Genomic DNA, 17,424 nt, shown 5'->3' on the forward strand with positions numbered 1-17,424 from the left:
GATATGCTGCAGGAATCAAGGTGTTTTCCAGGGAAGAAAGAGAGCTGTTCATCTCCTGTCAGCTGATCAGACATTACACACAAACAGGAGGCTGTGGAATCTGAATTCTGCCTCTTGAAGCTTATGCCTGTTATGAATGGCCCAATCCAGTGGCTCATTGGGTGGGTGCCTGAGGGAAAGGTAAGTTGAGTGCCTAAGCTGCCTTCATCACAGGGAGCTCCTGCCTCTGCCCAGTGAGTCCTGAAACACTGCTTCACACAGGTTCAACTTTTGTAGTCCTTGTGATGCCACATCCGTTTGGATGGCTGCTGCTGTCTGGAGCAATAAAACTTAACCACTCCCCCTCACCCCATTATGAATCTCAAGTGAAATATTAAAATACCTTCCAGTGTCTTATAAATAACATACCATGACTACCCATGACACGGGGAGATGGCGGGCAGGGGCAGCCTCTGCAACCTCCTCCCCCTCCAAGCACAAGGCTGGGGCTGCCCATTTCAAGCATTAGTTAGAAACTTGAGCTAAAGGCTGCTGCTAACGTAGTAAAGTGTTACCCTTCTCAGAGGCACAGTGTGAAGGCACAGGAGCTGTCTGTGCCAAAAGCCAACAGGTGGGCCAGCAAAGTTTGTCAGCTCATACTCTGGGATGTTAGACCCAGATCAAGTCTCTATGCCCACTGAGCCCAGGGTGTGGGTACCACTGGGCCGGTGGCAACTCTCTCTACAGTGCAGATATCTTCAAGTCAGACTACTTGACCAGAGGTAATTTAAAGCTGCCTGTATGTAGCTGTGTAATGACAGACTGTCAAAACACACGTGTGCAAGGATGACAAGTTAAGATCAAGTGGGCAAACTCAAGCTAACTTTTCCCAGCTGTGGGATGCCTGCATTTGAGACCACTTGGCTCTCCTTTGACGCTAGATTTTTCTGTGGTATCTGTGCTTCATATTTACCACTAATAATTTACACTTTACATTCAGATGTAAATGCCTGCTCATTAGGCACGTTGAATTTTCAGGAATGTATGTAAGCAAGCTCAGCTGTCTTGCATCAGGCACAGCTCTCCTTATCAGACCGGAACTATAATTTTCCCAATACCTCCTAAGAAGTCAGGTGCTCAAGTGCACCCACCTGATTTTAGAGGGTACCGTATCCAATGCGGAGCCCCCGAGAAGTGTCACCACCGGGCAGGCACCAGCCTCCTGCAGCGGTCAGGTCTTGCTAAATACGGTCCCTTTTTGTCACTCTTTTCCTTCTTCGCATTGAACAGTGATCCCACCGAAGGGGAGATGGGCTGCGGCGGGGGGGAGGGTGGCTCAAAAGAAGAGTCACTCTGGCAGGACCTCGGTCTGCCCGGCGCAGCGGCCGCTCTTGGACAAGGCTCCCCACGACCTCGCCGTAGCCCGCACGCCGGCACCGCCGATCCCCTTGGGGCAACGCGACGGGGCACCGGCTCGGCCCGGTCCGACCCGGCCCGGTTCGAAGGGCCTTGCAGCGCCTCCCCGCGGCGGCGTCCTCACGGTACCGCCCCGGTCCCCGCCCCTGCCCCGCCGGTCTCCCGGGCGGGAGGTTTGGCGTCTCGCTCCTCCTGGCGGCCGCGGGATTCCTCTCTCCGGGTTTTCGGGCCGCCCCTTCACACCCGCCGCCGGGTCGGGACGGCGTGCGAGAGCGAGAGAGCGAGCGAGGCGGCGCGGATGCGCCCCGGCTCCCCGCGGCGGCAGCGCAGCAGCAAGCGGCGGATGCTCGGCGGCCCGGCGGCCGCTCCGCAGCCCGGGAGCCCCGCGCAGGAAGGGAGCGAGGCGATGAGCCGCCCGCCGGCGGCCGCCCGCGAGTGACGGCGGCGGGGCAAGAAGCGGCGGCAGCGAGGAGGAGGAGGAGGAGGGCAGCGATCCCCGCCAGTGCCCGCGGGAGCCCGGGAGAGCCCAGCCGAGGGCTCGGCCATGCCCTTCGCCAAGCGGACCGTGGAGCCGCAGCGGCTGTGCCGGCGGCAGCTTGCCGCCTCCGTGCTGGAAGAGAGCTGGGGCGCCGAGCCGCCGCCGCGGGACCCGCCGCCGGAGGAGCCGGGGACGGCGGGCGAAGGCGCGGAGGCAGCCGGTGGCGGGGAGAGGGAGGCGGCGGCGGTGCTGATGGTCCTGGACCTGTGCTCGGTCAGCAACGTGGCCCTGTCGCGGATCCTCCGGCAGCTCTCCGACGTGGCCCGGCACGCCTGCACCCTCTTTCAGGAGGTCGAGGCTGACATCCAGGGCACCCATCGCCGCGTCCGGGCGCTGCACGGCCGCATCGCCGGCCTCCAGAGCGCCGTCCGCGGCCTCGACCCCAAACAGGAGGCAGTGCGTAAGTACCGCGGGATGGGGCGCACCGCAGCCTGGGGCTCCCGCCTGGGAAGCCACCCCTCCGGTAACCTGCCTTGCAAAGTTTGGGGCCGGAGCCGGTGGGAAGCGGCCGTGCTGGGCGGGCGCGGGTCGGGCTGGGTCGGTGGGTACCGCTGGGCTCCGCGGAGATACCGGCGGGAGGGATGATGTCAGTGCATTGTGCCTTACGTAAGGAACTGCCTGGCAGGGCTCTCGGGACGCATCTTCTGCAGCCAAGGGTTTGGCCGGGGAGGCGGCTGAGGTCTGTCTGCGGGGCCCTGGGGGGGCGGCGGGCACGGAGATGATCCCTCGTCCCCAGGCATCTTTAGGTTTTCTCCCTATGCTCGCCTGCCCCCCCTTCGCCGACAGATTTGTCTTCCCCTTAGAAGTGTCTCTGACTTCCCGATCGAAATTTTAAGCTCTTAAGTAGAATTAATAAAGCTGCTTCGTCGTTAGCTAACTCTCATGGACATAAAATAAAGAAGTTTGGTTAATGACAGATTTCTGTTTAAAGTGCTGCCCTGGCGAGCCGGGGAGGAGGGGAGGCAGGGGGAGAGGAAAGCAGGAGATCAAGGCAATATGCGACTTGTGTTATGAGAAGTGAGGGCTCGAATCCTTCTTCTCCACCCAGACTATGAAAGTGGTGACAGGCTCTGTAGTCCCAACAGCTGCCGATTTCTGCTGAATAAGGCTCGTGTTCGCAACGGCGTAATGATTTTGTACTCTCACTGGCACATACGCTTCCCGAGCACTTCTGAATATGTATTTTTTTTGATAGGTAGGGCTGTGGGTTGGAAGTCTGGAATAGCAGAGTTTCGTGTTGATCCCCTCCTCTTAATATTTGGGTTAGGAAAAGAAGTAGCTTCAAAGGGGAATTTGACTTAGTTTTTGCCTTCTGATGTTCCCCTCTAAATAACAGGTATCTCCAGTGAGCACAGTTAAGTGAATTTACGCTGGGGTAAATGCGAGCATGCCCTCTTCTAGGTGCATTTAAGGTGTTATTTAAAAAATGGTGCTTTGGGTTTTCTTCCCTTTGGAGCTGTTTGGAAATATAAGTAACTCTTCCAGGATCAGTGAAGCTGTACTGATCAACAGATTCAAGCCTTAAGTATTCAGTGGTATTTAAAGTAGATCCTCAGCAGCTGTAGAGTGACTTTGCTGGTGCTACATTAATATACATCAACTGTAGATCAGACTGAGGGAGGCTATCTGTGGTTTCAGGTTTTCGGGAGTGCGTAATCAGAGCAGAGTGCTGGGCTGTGATTGGAAACCGCGGTGAGAGGGAGGCTTGGCCGGTGTAGTGAGGGAACTGTCTGAGGAAATGAAACTCCTTCTATCACATTCTCATCTGTAAGTCTTTTAAGCTGAGTAACTGTGGGTATATACCAATGTAAGTGAGAGCAGAGCTTAGCCTTTCTAATCCTTACGGCTTTTTTCTTTCTGGGTTTTGCAAGTGCAGCTTGTTTTCAAATCGCAGTGCAAAACCTTGGTGTTACAGCACAGTTATGTCATGTGCTTAATTAGAGAGTCTGGCTTTACCCCTGGGATGATAAATGTGGAATCCGCTTCTTTGGTATTCTTCTGTTTCCTTTTAAATCCTCCCTTCAGAAGAGGAGAGGCTTTTGGTCACGGTCTTCCCTGCATATACCTGATGCTCCTCCCTCCCTCCCCCCGTATACCGTACGATTTACAGTGCAGTGCTGCTGATAGAGCTGCAGATGTCCCTCGGTCTGATCAGCTAAGGGCTCCTTCACAGTGCTGGGCTTTGCCACCACTCCTCCTCCAGAAGGTGTTCCTCTTGCCTCCAGCTATACAGCTGCTTGCAGGCACATCCCCCAGTCCTCATTGCTTCTCTCCCTGCAGCTCTGTGCTACCTGTGCTTTAAAGGTGAAAGTCTCCACACTGACCCAACGTGCATAAGCAGTCAACTTCTTTGCATCCTCTGGCTGCTTTTATTCCCTTTCCAGTGCTAGACCAGCGCAGCTGTATTTATATAGTGCTACACCTGGACATCTCAGCTGAACAGTACCATTCTGCTTGTCTTCTCCTCACATCCCCCAAAACCATACACATCCACAACAATGCTTCCCTTTGGACTCCAAGTATTCCCAAGGGGCAGATAAGACTGCCTACCAGGAAACTCTTCATCCTCACTGTAGTGTATAATGCTAGCATGCTTTCTCCTTTCTGGGCTGACACCTCCTTCTTCATTAGTACTTTCAGCATTACTATGCTAATGTTTGTTTTGAGCATGAAGTGCCTACACAGTTGGCTCCTGACAGTATTTTACTTGAGTCACTGCACCCACTTAGTGTTTTGAAACCAACAGAGCAATCACAGGTGGTCACAGGTCTGCCCAGCACCTTACCAATGTCACATTAAGGCATGCTGACTTCTACCACCAGCAGCAAACCTAAGATTTTTCAGATGGGGTGGTCACTGGGCTGGCATTTGTCTGTCAAGCCCAAATGACACATCAAAGAATAAGTCACAATAGGCTGGAGCTTTTAACTTGCACCACAAGGAATGAATTGGTGACAGGCTCTCAGCCACTGCACCCAACTCTAATGGTGGCCTCAAACTTGTCACGTACCAGGAGCCTGGAGGTGCTGGGCTGCTTGGCACATTGACTGAGATGCCCTGTACTGGTATGTTAGCACCACAACAGTGCAACCCAGCCCAACCACACATTTTTATTTTTTTTTAAGTCCTCAGTTTAAAACCACTGGGCTATCCTATCCTACCACAGTGAGACATTCTTGATGTTCTCACACCAAGTGCAGCACAATGATTTGAGAATAATGCTATCAGACGTGCCCTAGATACTTAGCTGTGACACTGGAAAGGTTTTTTTCTCCATGCCTCATAAGCCAGCTGGATTCTGAGATTTGCTTGTGAAAGCACAGCCTGGGTGAAGAAAAGTAAACAATGGGCTGATGCCATCCTGGGAGCTACTGGAGCCAGTGGTTAGACAGGGTTCCTTCACCCAATTCCTTGCCCAGAATGCCTTTCTTTGGTGGTCTCTGAGATGATACTCAGGGGAAAGGCAGAAGGAGAGGAGCCTTCTTGAAGATAGCATATTGTACAGTTTTGCGTAATACTGTTATATCTCGTATTAAAAATTATGTATTGTTTCATTCAGATAAAACTCCTGTGTTCTGTTAAGGAAATATTAACATAAAATTGAAATTAATTAAAAAAGCATTTTTCCAGTAGTGCTTATCACTACTGCTGTCATTTTCATGAGGCCAGAACATTCTCAGCTCGGTTGCTACTGAAGTGGTGAACATTTTCAAGACTTGATATGCTTTGCTTTAAGAAAAGAACTTAAATTCCTCTGCTGAGCTAGTGGTAAATGTATTTACTTTTTTTTTTTTTTTGCCACTGTTCAGAGGGATTGGAAAAATCTTGTTAGGTGCAATAAAGGACTGATTCTGGGCAGTTGAAAGCAGGTCATCTTCAAAATGTCAAGGTTTCTCGCCTCTGCCTTCCCAGATGCTGCTTGCCTTTTCATCTCTCTTATAAGCCTCTGGCCAGCCAGCATCTTGCAAATACGAATCTTTTCCCACCCTCTCACTGGAAGAGAAACAAGGCTGAGAAATGTTTTCCTGCTCAGCTCCTGAACTAACTACTTTGCCCTTCTGCAACTCCAAATACTTTACTGCTTTTCATCATGATCAGCTCCAGGGTCTGCTTCTAAAGGAGAACCATGTGGGAATAACACGATTGTTGTCAGTCTGGCTGTTGCTTAGAGTTTTCTTATTAATAGCAAGAGAACTGAGCAGTGGGATACTGCCCAGTTTTATTATTAGATGCTTGATTATCTCGGTAATACAGAATGTAGAAGTGCTGGATTTATGACTTGGGACTCAGTGCCTTCATTGTTACTTGGAAAGATGATTTCTCAGTCCAGGGGACTACAGATCTGGCAGTCTAAGTGGAATATTGTACTTTTCAGAAACTGATGATGTAAGCCATCTTGCTTTCTGAATAATCAGCAATGAGCAGGCAGCAGATTTTGAAAGGCCTAGTTAAGGAGATTCTCTTTTCTTTGCACCCTGGCATCTCAGAGCATTCCACACATTCCAGGCTTTTTTTTTTTTCCTGAAAGCATCAATATGTTACCAGTAGCCAATCTTTCTAAAAGCTGTATTGTTTCCAGGGGTTGCCTGCTGTATCTTCACTTCTCCACTTACCCATCCCTGATTTCCCTATGTGCTTGCAGTTTGTCATGCAACCACTTCAAAGTGTGGGGATCTCCTGTGTCACCCTGCTCTTCAGAGGCCCCTGGATTTCTGCAGCCAGCTTCCCTATAGGTTTCTCTTCTTTTTCCTGAAGTGTCAGGAAAAAAGACAGCTGCAAAGAGGTTCTTTATCATTTCAGGCTCTGAATTAATTTATTCCACTTCATTGAAGACCGTTACTGAGAACAGCTTGGCTAGTTTCACTTTTGCTTTTAGTCTCTTTCAATGTGCATTTTAGAAGGTTTTGTTTTGATTTTACTTGGTGAAGTTTTTTTGGTTAGGGTTTTTTTGTTTGCTTTATTTTTGTTGTGGGTTTTTTTGGTATTTTTTTGTTTTGTTTTTACACACTGATATATTTCTCTTCTGTTTGGGTTTTGAGCACTGTAGAGAAATGTTTAATCAATTGTAAGGTTTTTATGTGCCTTCTGCCACAATCCTACCATTTCTACAAAGCATATGTTGGACCCAAAACTCATTAGATAATGCCTCTCCTCATCCTTGACTTAATAGGCTGAAACCCCAATTGCTGCTGAAATAGAAACTAGAAAATTAATGCTGCCATCTCAGGATATGGTTGCATCATAAGGCAATCCCAGGCCTACCTGTTGGTGAGCATCCTGGCACAGATCTTCAGGCAGTTGCACAAGACCTTAAAAGTAGGTACCATCTTAAAAGAAAAAAACAGCAAGTGCAAGTTGGGTAGATAAGTGTTGCACTTTATCCCAGTGTTGCACTTTATCCCAGATTCACAAAATCCTAGAGAATTTAAAGTATAATTTTCATTCTATTAATCTTCTGTTGTGCTGAGACACAACTGTAGACCTCCATGGGTTGGATATGTTTACACAAAAATATCTTGGAGACAAATCAGATTTCTAGCTTCCCTTAACTCTGTATTATAATGCTTTAAATGCATATGCATATGTGAGTTTAAGGCTAGTTACACCTTTGAGTTTACACACTAATGTAGCCTGGGGACATGAAGCACAGCACATTTTTGTATGTAGAGCTCTCTTTGTACATTGAAATCAAATTAATTGATGAATCCTTATTAGGTGCAGAATAAAACTTCCAAAGAAAAGCTGAGTTATAAACTGAATATAGGAATCCATCACCTTCAGCTTTACACCCTGCTCCTGCCTAAGGGGCATGACACATCCTCTCCACTTGTCCTTTTTGGAAATGAAAGACTTTTGCCTTTACTTGCCAAATGTGGGGGGTTTTGGGTCTTCCTGCTTGATGAGTACTAGTTTGTGTTAGAGAACTTGCATCTCTGGTGCACTTGACAGTAATTTGCCCTTGAATGCAAACAACCCAAGTTGTGGGTGTGAGAATGTTGGAAAATTTCCTCAATGCTTGCCTTCTAAATGCAGAGGATCGATGGCAAGTTAGCAGAGTTGAAAGAAGCGGGAGGCCAAAACATTTGCTTTGCTTCTTACATGTACTGCTGTCAGAACAACAGAGGCTGAAAAACCTATTCAGGTAAGATCCAGTCCTCACCTTACCACAGCATTAGCTAGAGCACAATTAGCTAATGTACAGTCATTTAGGAGAAAGATTTCCTTATCTCTGTTTACAGAATAGTGATAAAAGACTTTTTTTACACAAGAACATGACCATTCAGAAGCTGGGCTTGAGAGATTTTTTTCTGTCCCATGATTGAAGGTAACAGGATGGAATTTGTTATGTGTTTTTGGCAGGGGTGTGATGTCTTGGAAATTGTCATCTTCAGTGATGCTGGTTTGTTGAAAGCAGCCTCTGGTCTTTTTGCAGGTAAAGCCAGAGTGTAAAATCCTTTGTCTCACTGAGGTCAGTGAGACTCTCAGTGGAAAAATTCTGAAAGCCCATTGCTCAGGTAGACTGATTAGGCTTTATCTGGCACAGTGTGGTAACAGATGAATAGCAGACAGTGATTATTTTCCTCTGAAACCATTCCTTGCTATATACATGTAAATTTTCAGAATTTTTGCCAAAACTCATTTACTTGCTTTAGCATCAGTAGAGAATAGAAGGCCTTTGTCATTTTCTAGTTCCATGCTTTTTATCCAACAGCGAGCGCTTAAACTGATGTAACAGGTTTGAACTGTTGGGTATTTTGTTGCAAGATGAGGAGTCTGCCATTCAAAAGGGCTGATACACAAACATACTCAAGGTTGGATTCCTTACTCACTACAGCTATATAGCTGTGTAATCTTAATCATTAGTAGAACTTCTTTCTGGCTGATACTCAAGAGCCAAGCAAAGGTCCTCAGTAGGTTTGTTAAAAATTCTGGTGGAAATGGCTTGACTCCTTTAAGTCCAGTGAAGTCTCCTTTACGCATGCATAAAGAGAAAATAGAATCAGGCCCATAAGAGACTTAGGCTTGATGTGGATCTGATGGTTTCATAGAAATACCTTCCCACAGCCCCTTTGAAACTCCTTGCTTCTATTTAAAAGCCTTTGTAATTTATTGTATGTGTTCATATGGAAACGTGAATGTTCCGGTGAAACCAAGAGAGTCAGTCCTGCTTTTGGCTGGTTCCCCTACTGATACAGGAGAGATTTGGAGACTAAGAAATAAGCAGACTCTGATAACATTCACCTGTTGATTCACATACATAAAAGATAGTAGTTTCCCTTTATGGAAGATGAAGGGGCTAGAATGTTTCCAAAAACCTCTTGCATAGTTCTCAAATGTCAGTGGACTGAGGGAAGAATTTGTGGGAAGCAAATGTAAATAGCCAGTGTAATGGTGCCACTCAGCTTCTGCTCTGGACCAGCAGAATCAGGTTTTGCTGACATTTGTTATAGATGTTTACCTGTTCTTTGGCTTCAGTTTCAAGGATCAGATTATGGCTGGTCTGGCAGACATATGCAAAAGTTGGGGAGAAAAGAAGGGAAGGCAGCCCTTACTGCTCCCTGGCATGAGCCAGTCCCAACCTCTCCTCCTCTGTTCTGGTAAAGTCAGAATTCTTAAGCCAGGCTGTTGAAAGGCAGTACCCAGTCCTTCCTCTCTCCAAACTGGGTAGAAGGAGAGATGGAGTTCCAGGGAGCTCTGACTGTTTAAAAAAGCCCCAAATCTGACACATTTCCTTCACACATGCCTAGACATATTGTACCCAAATAAAGCAAAGACCCTTAGGGAAGTCTTGGAAGCAATGCTATGATGGCCAAAATGGTGGGGGAAATGCCATATCACCAGCTGATGTGAATAATACTTGTGCAGTTTGAAAGCATCGTTGCAGGGTTGTGTGGTCTTGTGAGTCGGAGAGCTGGGATTTTCAAAAGCTGCTCTTTCCAATCACTTGGCATCTCCATGTAATCGGAGGCTGACATCAGACTCTCGATTGGAACTACTTGAGCTGTGAAGAGCAGAAACTCTTTGTGTTACCCAGTGTGTATGTGGAGAGAAGGTTTTTTTGCTTCCTTTGATGTATTAGCGTCAAGAGAGGGAGTCTTCGCTTCATTCCTAATTGCTTCTCGTCTTTGAATTTATATACCAATATGTAAGTAACTGCAAAGGGAGATAGCAGAATTTATAAAAAGTTCAAAAAGGCAGGGCTTAGAGCATGATTAAAATAAAAGATAGCATACAGTGTGTGCTGTTTTTAGCTGAAATATCTCCCTAGAATACTTCCCATTTACATTCTCATTATATCTAACTGCTTCTAATGCACTGCTTAGTTTAACAACTGGCATGTTTTTAGGATAGATTTTATGGTAGATATACACCCACTGTGTTCTTAAGTTAAGACTTTAAATTGCAGTATCTGTATTGGACAATCTTTTCTTATACCTTCTTGGCTGAAGGCAGGAAGAAAGCAATAGTGATGGGAACCTAATTAAGCCTGTGGTTTAATTACACCAGGAGCTGTGTGCTTGAAATGCTGCTGGATTCAATGCATGCTGCGTGGCACTGCCATGTTAAGTCCCAGCAGAGAATGACATTTTTTTTTTTTTTTTAATAGGATCACTGTAATTCTTACAAAGCCACCGTGGTTTTCTCTCTCTTTTCAGCTGCCAAGGCAGTTGGACTTTGAACTACAGCTGCTCAAACCAAGTCCCTGAGAAAGTTTGGGGGAGCCGTCTTGCTAGCGCATGCATGTGATTAAGGAGATTGAGCATAGGGCGGTGTGTTTGTGCTATAAGTATGCATAGCTTGCTCCAGCCTCTGCATCTTTTCCCCCTTCCTTCTCAAAGTTTTCTTCTTAGCTTGGTGATGTTTGAAAAGACCTTTAAGTTGGCCTGGACAGAAAGCAAGTTGGAGGGTAAAGGTGCTAATCCTTCTCCTTCAAGATGTGTGTATCGGTGGCTGCAGAAAAAATTCCTCTGTGTCCACAGGCTTTGGATTGCTTTAAAGGCAAAACTGGGCTTTGTGCAGCCTCAATTTTGCTTGATTTACCTGCCCCCCCCAAAAAAAGTATTACAAAGTGCTGGTCTCTTCAGGTGTCTGTGCTTGTGACTGCAGAAAACAGATCTTGTGGATGATGAAGCTCAGTACAGGAAGCAGTAACTCACAGTGATGCTCAGAGGCAAATATTTTTTTTTTTAGATACTATATGTGTTTCACTGTATCCTGTATTTAGTGAGATATAATTTGAGGCAACTTAATTTTAGGTTAAACAAGAGGTTAATTATGAGTAAATACTCAAAAGACAAATCAGACTGGGTACTACCCTCCATTTTTTTCTCCCTGTAGAATGCAAATATTTATCTGCAGAGAAAAAAGGGCCAGTTGTTGGCATAGGCATGGCCTTTGGTAAAGCAGTTTCAGTGGAGGATAGTCAAGAAGTGTGTACTAATTCATCCCTCAAAAAGAAAAGCATATATCATGGACTGACCACTGACTTTCACATGCCCAGCTCTTACCTTGGAATCTGCGTAGCTCTGCACAGCCCAGCTTTTGAATGCAAGCTTTTTTTTTCCTCCTAGTGTTTTTTTTTTTTTGGTGGGATGGATTTTTCATGCTTATCCAAAACCTCTTCTGGCTGCACAACACAGCTTCTGCTGCTGTGAGCTGTGCTAAAAATCTCTCCCCTGGCCTTCTTGTAGTTAACATCATCATGGAGGCTCCTACCTCATCTGAAGAGATCCCATCTCCCCTCCCAGGTTGACTCTGTACCACTGCAACAAATATTGCTGCAGGAATCTGAAGCCTTGGTCTCAGCAGCAAATTTCCTGAAGTCTTCCATGGAGTTAGTATGCCAAAGTTAAATTTTCCCCATAGGATGTATTATTCTGACATCAGTTTTAGCCTGGTTTCTTATGGAAACGAGTCTGAAGGAACAGCACACACTGTGAGTGTGTAGCAGGAAAGGAGGTGGGCATGCCTGTGTGTCTCACACCAGCCATTCAGAAATTTTATATCTGTTATTGAGCTACAATTTCAATTACACTGCTGCGGTATAGAAGTCCTAAAAGAGTCTGCTAGGTTAAGAAGAGAACAGACTATTCCTGCTGCATTTGAAGGAAGGGCTTGTTCTTTATTAGACACTAGAAAATCCACAGGGAAAGGATACCATATAAATATTCCAACCCAATAAAAAAAAGTGCTCCAGTTGGAGCTCACATTTTCTTCAATGTGAGTCAGTCCACTGCATGACATAAAAGCTGGAGAAAACCAGGCTTCATTAGTTCCACTGCTTGCAAAACTGCTTGTTCGTATTCCTCTCTCTCCTCTAGAATTACTGATTATTTCTTTTCAATTTTAATAATTTTTTTCTGGGAACTCATGCCATGAATGACTTTGCTTTTGGGCCATCCTATCCTTTGCTTCTCTTTTCATGATGGATTTGCAGGGGATACAGATATTCTTTTACCTCTGTCTCAATGACAACGGCAAACCCTCTTCATTGTCAGAATGAACAGTATTAATTTTTATGGCTGTGGTTTATTCTACATTGATTATCTTTAATGTGATGCTGTCTTGTTCAGTTAATAAACTTCCGATAACCTGCTAAGATTTAATTAGCCCACTCCCCCAAATATAACCTGCTTTTAATAGATGTTGTAAATGCATTCATTGTGTGTGGCATATTAAAACCATTGGTTTAAGTTCCTTTACTTTGGAACTGCACTCTAACTGAAGTATATTTTGTGGCAATCATCTTGTCATTACTCTGCTAATAGCCTGAAATAAGTATCAGAGCTTCATGACTTCAGCAATATTTTTTGGCAACTATTATAGCTGCCACAGGCTTGATTCAGCCTTGGTGCCCAGACAGAGGATAGAAAAAATGTGTTCTGGACAAAATCCCCCTAATGGAGATTAACAGGCTCACCTGAAGATTTACAATTAATTCTCTATCACTGTTAGCTGGTGTGAATTGATGCCCAGAGCCTCCAAGCTGTCCCTTTGCAAGCCAGAGTGGCAAAACAATTCTACTCTGCACTCAGATGTCACCAGTTTCATACTTGCTCACTCTTGGGCCAGCCAGCATGCCCAGGGCAAGGCTGTAGGGCTGGGCCACTGCCTGGGGCATGAGGCTACCCAGGCAGCGAGATGTCTGATACTGGCCAGCCATTCAACCCATCCCTCTACAGCAAGGCAGCAGGGCTGGGCTAAGGTCATGTTGGTGTTGTACAGATGTACACCATGGTGCTCAGGACCAGATCTGTTTGTAGGAAGCTAATTGGAATGCTAGGGAGATGTGTAGGATGACAACCTTGACCATGGATTGACCACAGGTAAGTTTGGCTGCATATAGAATCATAGAATCATCAAGATTGGAAAGGACCTTCAGGATCCTCAAGTCCAACTTTCAGTCGTACAGAGCTTAAGCAGGCTCAGCATGCTGTACTTTAAACTGCCTGTACAACCCAAGATATTTACCCAGTTTGGACTGTCAGCTTTTTTAGGGACCTCTGTTAATACCCACAAAATTTACAGGACAAATCTAGATCAGAGCCATCTATCTCCAGGCACGGTACAGAAATGAGAATCTCTCTTTGACAAATGCTAGGTCTGTGAACGAATGAATGGGTTACAGCTACCTTTGGCAGCTATACTGTGGCTATTAATTTATGAAATTGTCCAAGTGGAACTTAACACAAATTATTAATGTAGATTGCAAGTATTTTTAATTTATCTGCTTGTTCCTAAGTGCTGTACTAAAGAAACCAGCAGAATGGCAAATTATTAAAGGAAACTGAGGGATCTGCAAAATATCACAGCTTGAGGTCATTACTTATTTTCTTTCTGGAATTTTGTTTCCTGGTTGGTTAGATCTGACCTTATAAGCATCATTTTGAACTGTGAGAATTAAAGGTTCTGTTGCCATAAAACAAATGTGTGCCAAATTTGTGCAGACCTTTTTAAACAGTAGTTGAAATAAAAGTTGAAATAAAAGATAGCATCTTCCTCAAAATTCTGTGTCACTAGGAAAACACTTTTTTATATATATCTGTATACACAAGCGCATAAAGGAGAAAGGAGAGTGAGAAGAAAGGATTGAGGCAATATTTGTCACTAAGGTTAGAAAAGCTTAATAAAGGGGAGAAGAATTTTATAGCTACATCAGCAGCAACCTGCTGAAATGGGAGAAAATATTCAGTACTGCAGCTCTCATTACAAATGTACAAAATGAAGGTAATTGATTTCTCTTGTTCTTGTTTTAACTGTGTCTTCATTCAAAAGCATCATGTAGTTGAGTTCACTTTCTTCCCATCCACTCCCTCTTGCAGTGGAAGATTAGTGTGAACTCAGGAAGTTGTGGTATTGATGTAAACTCTTTTACTGGGTGTAATGGGTGATCCTGCCTCAAAGTGAGGTACATCTTTCTTAAGAATGTGGGAATCATGCTGTTTGTACTTGGATGAGTAAAATCCTTGCTTTTGAATAAGTGGCCTCTGCTGTATTACAAAGTTGAAAAATTAAATAAAATCAGTCAAGTTCAGGAAGTTAATTCTTCCAAGTGAATAACTGGGTAAGTGAAAGGTAAAATGACGCAAGTCCACAGTTGTGTTTATTACTGCAAAGAGAGGAGACTCTGCCTTTGTAACTTTTGAGACATTCCAACTTTGAGCTTGTTAAATATCTCTCTACAAAAGTTGGCACGTACTGATCTTGTTTGCTTCAGTCTGCTCTTCTGTAGCTTCTTGATTCTAGTGGTGTGAGCCAGATGGACAGAGCCCTAGAGCTAAAAACTGAATAGCATAATTAAGTGGTCTAGTATTGAAGGCTGAAGCTGACTGAGTCAAAATTTGGCCAATACTTCAATATTTCTTTGTCTGAGATATATTTGGTGTGTCAAAGTAATTCTTGTTTGTTCTTTCAGATCATATTCCTTGGGTGTGAGGATGTTAAATTAAATGCCAATATTTTCACCTGCATAATACAGAGCTCTCTTTACTGATTTTTGCCCTGATAACACTACAGGAAGATTTTACAACCTTGTGGAGCTACGTGGAAGCCCACCTGAATTTTTCTTTCAAATCAGTACAGCCTTTTTCCTGCTGTGTTTTGGAGTTGTGGTGGTGGTCAGTTGCGAGACTCACATGAACCCCTGCTCCCTGGAAGCCCCATGCAAGTGCAGTCCTGACCAAGTTTCTGGACTGGTCTGTGGCCCTGCAGCTCTGTAAGTTTGGGGTCTGAAAAGCCTGGTTTAATAGAGACCAGGAAAACACATCAGAGGTCTTGTCTGCTGTCTCTTGTCAGTCAGCTGTATCTCCCACCTCCCCTTTTTCTCCCTTTCCTTGACATGCCACTTAGCAGCTTTGGGGATTCAGAGCAGCTGATGTTTCTCCTCTGCTTCCTCTTTGCAACCAAGCTGCTTTTTGAGGCAACATGTTCCTGTGTGTAGTTAGTGTTAGCAGGCAGCTTGTGCTGCCTGGCCTGGGTGCTGTGCAGCATTCAGCAGGACAGTGTCAGTGTGTGAGAGAGGAGTCAGCAGTGGGAAGGGAGTAGCTGAGGAAGCAAGGAAGCCTACAAGGAATCTGGGAAAGGACTTTTTGCAAGGGCATGTAGTGACAGGACAAGGAGTAGTGGCTTTAAACTGGGTAGATTTAGGTTAGTCATTTGGAAGAAATTCTTTACCATGAGGGTGGTGAGGCAGAACAGGTTGTCCAGAGAAGCTGAGGTGTCCCCTCCCTGGCAGTGTTCAAGGTCAGGCTGGATGGGGTTTGGAGCAACCTGGTCTGGGGAGAGCTGTGCCCATGGTGGGTTATTGGAATTCAGATGATCTTTGAGGTCCCTTCCAACCCAAACAATTCTGTGATGCTGTGATTCCTGAAAGAATACTTTCTGAAGCAGTGTTCTAAAAGCTAGCTGTGCCACATAACATGGTTTTTAAAAAGTAACTTGGATGATTCTGCCCTGTATGTCCAGTGGGTCTGAATCTAAGGCTCAGGTTCATCCTGAACAAGCTTCATTAAAAGGTTATTTTTCTGCTGGTCCCTAAGTATCCTCCTCTGCTTTGCACTCCATTGCTGCTGAAGAAACATTGACATTAGGGGAGTCATTTTTCCATAATGTTATTGTGGATGGTGGTATGTATGCATAGTGGGGAGATGACAAAACGACAACAAAAAAGAAAGAAACAAAAAAAAAAACAAAAAAAAAAACCAACAACACTCCCCCTGTCCCCCCCAAAAAAAACCAAAGAAAACCCAAAAAAAAAAAAAAAAACAAAAACCCAAAACCAAAATACCAAAATAAAGGAAAAAAGAGTAAGGAGTATTCTCTTTGGAGAAGCTGTGAGAAGAGCCACCTCAGACAGATATTCAGACCAGGGTCTCCTTTTCAACTGCCAAGGAAATTTTCCAGTGTGGAGCAGTGCTGAATCCCTTTATGTGCCTGATGAGCATGATGGTGTGTGTTAGAGTGCTACAGGCTGAGTAATACTGAAACTTGCTTGCAGTCACCTGTGCTTGGCCAGGATGGAGCCTGTGAAATGCTTTCTGCAGCCTTTGGAATAATACTTAAATATAGGTTGTAGCTTAAAGAGTGAATTGTCATCTAACTGTCCAGACACAAATTTATCTCTTCCATTCTGAGCAACCACTGGGTTTCATGGAGTGTGACATAGTTTAGAAGATACTCCTTATAAGCTGTAGCTACAGAACCTTGCCCCCTGCAGAGGCAGCCCTGCCCAGATGTGGCCCCATAGGGCAGCTGGCCTCTCAACTGTTAAGAAGGCAGCACAGGAATTACATTATTTTTTCTGTTTATTTTTCCACTGATGGGCTGTGTGTACACTATTTCATATATAACAAAACACAGAAGGTGGACTTGGCTGCTGTCTAAATGGCTGGTAGATGTGAAGAGGAAACCCAAACCTCCCCAGGTGCTGAGTCCCAGCTGAGTGGGCTGAGGATGCTCAGCTCTGCATATTGGAGCTGAGGAGGCAAAGGGCCCAGCAGCTAGAATATTAGTGCTTAGGGGACCTGAATTCATCTGTTTACTTATGGGGTCTTGGATTCAGATCACCAAGTTTTAGCACACTAAGCTTCAGTCCATGGGTCCCATTCGAAGGTGGGCCTGTCTCTTGATGTTGAGCAGGGAAAGTTTCTAGAGGTAATGCTTGAATGAGTCCCTTATTTTCTGTTGGATGCCACAGGGTGAGGTGGGTATCACCATGGGCTCTGTGTGTCTCTGTTCCTCAGCTCTGTGGCAAGGTGGTGGCCCATCTCTTCTTCTCAAGCTGGTGATAGGTACTGTGCATGTACCCCATGTACACAGTCTTGCTTTGTAAATGGCAAGCAATTTGTAGAATTGGCAAGCAGTTTGTAGGGCTGAGACTTCCACATCAAGAGTGCTTCCAGGTGAATGCTTCCAGGTGCCATGTGGTTCTGCCTGGTGAAGGCAGTACCCTCAGGTGGGATTCTCCTGTGCTCCTTCAGCATACAGGGTTT

At 45.3% G+C, this 17,424-nt stretch overlaps 1 protein-coding gene across 3 annotated transcripts in view; it reads left to right on the forward strand.

Annotated features, from left to right (window-relative positions):
* Nucleotides 1-1,601: 1,601 nt before the first annotated feature.
* The window catches only part of NHS (NHS actin remodeling regulator), a 258,752-nt gene continuing 242,929 nt past the window's right edge, over nucleotides 1,602-17,424 (forward strand). For 2 of the 3 annotated variants that reach the window (XM_071748906.1, XM_071748915.1), the window contains exon 1: nucleotides 1,603-2,333. In XM_071748906.1, coding sequence (XP_071605007.1) covers nucleotides 1,940-2,333 — 394 coding nt within the window. In that variant the 5' untranslated portion in view covers nucleotides 1,603-1,939. Of the gene's footprint in view, nucleotides 2,334-17,424 lie in introns of all 3 variants that reach the window. The other variant, XM_071748925.1, reaches the window with a different exon arrangement.

Source organism: Heliangelus exortis, chromosome 1 (genome assembly GCF_036169615.1).
Source record: "Heliangelus exortis chromosome 1, bHelExo1.hap1, whole genome shotgun sequence".
Lineage (NCBI taxonomy): Eukaryota > Metazoa > Chordata > Aves > Apodiformes > Trochilidae > Heliangelus > Heliangelus exortis.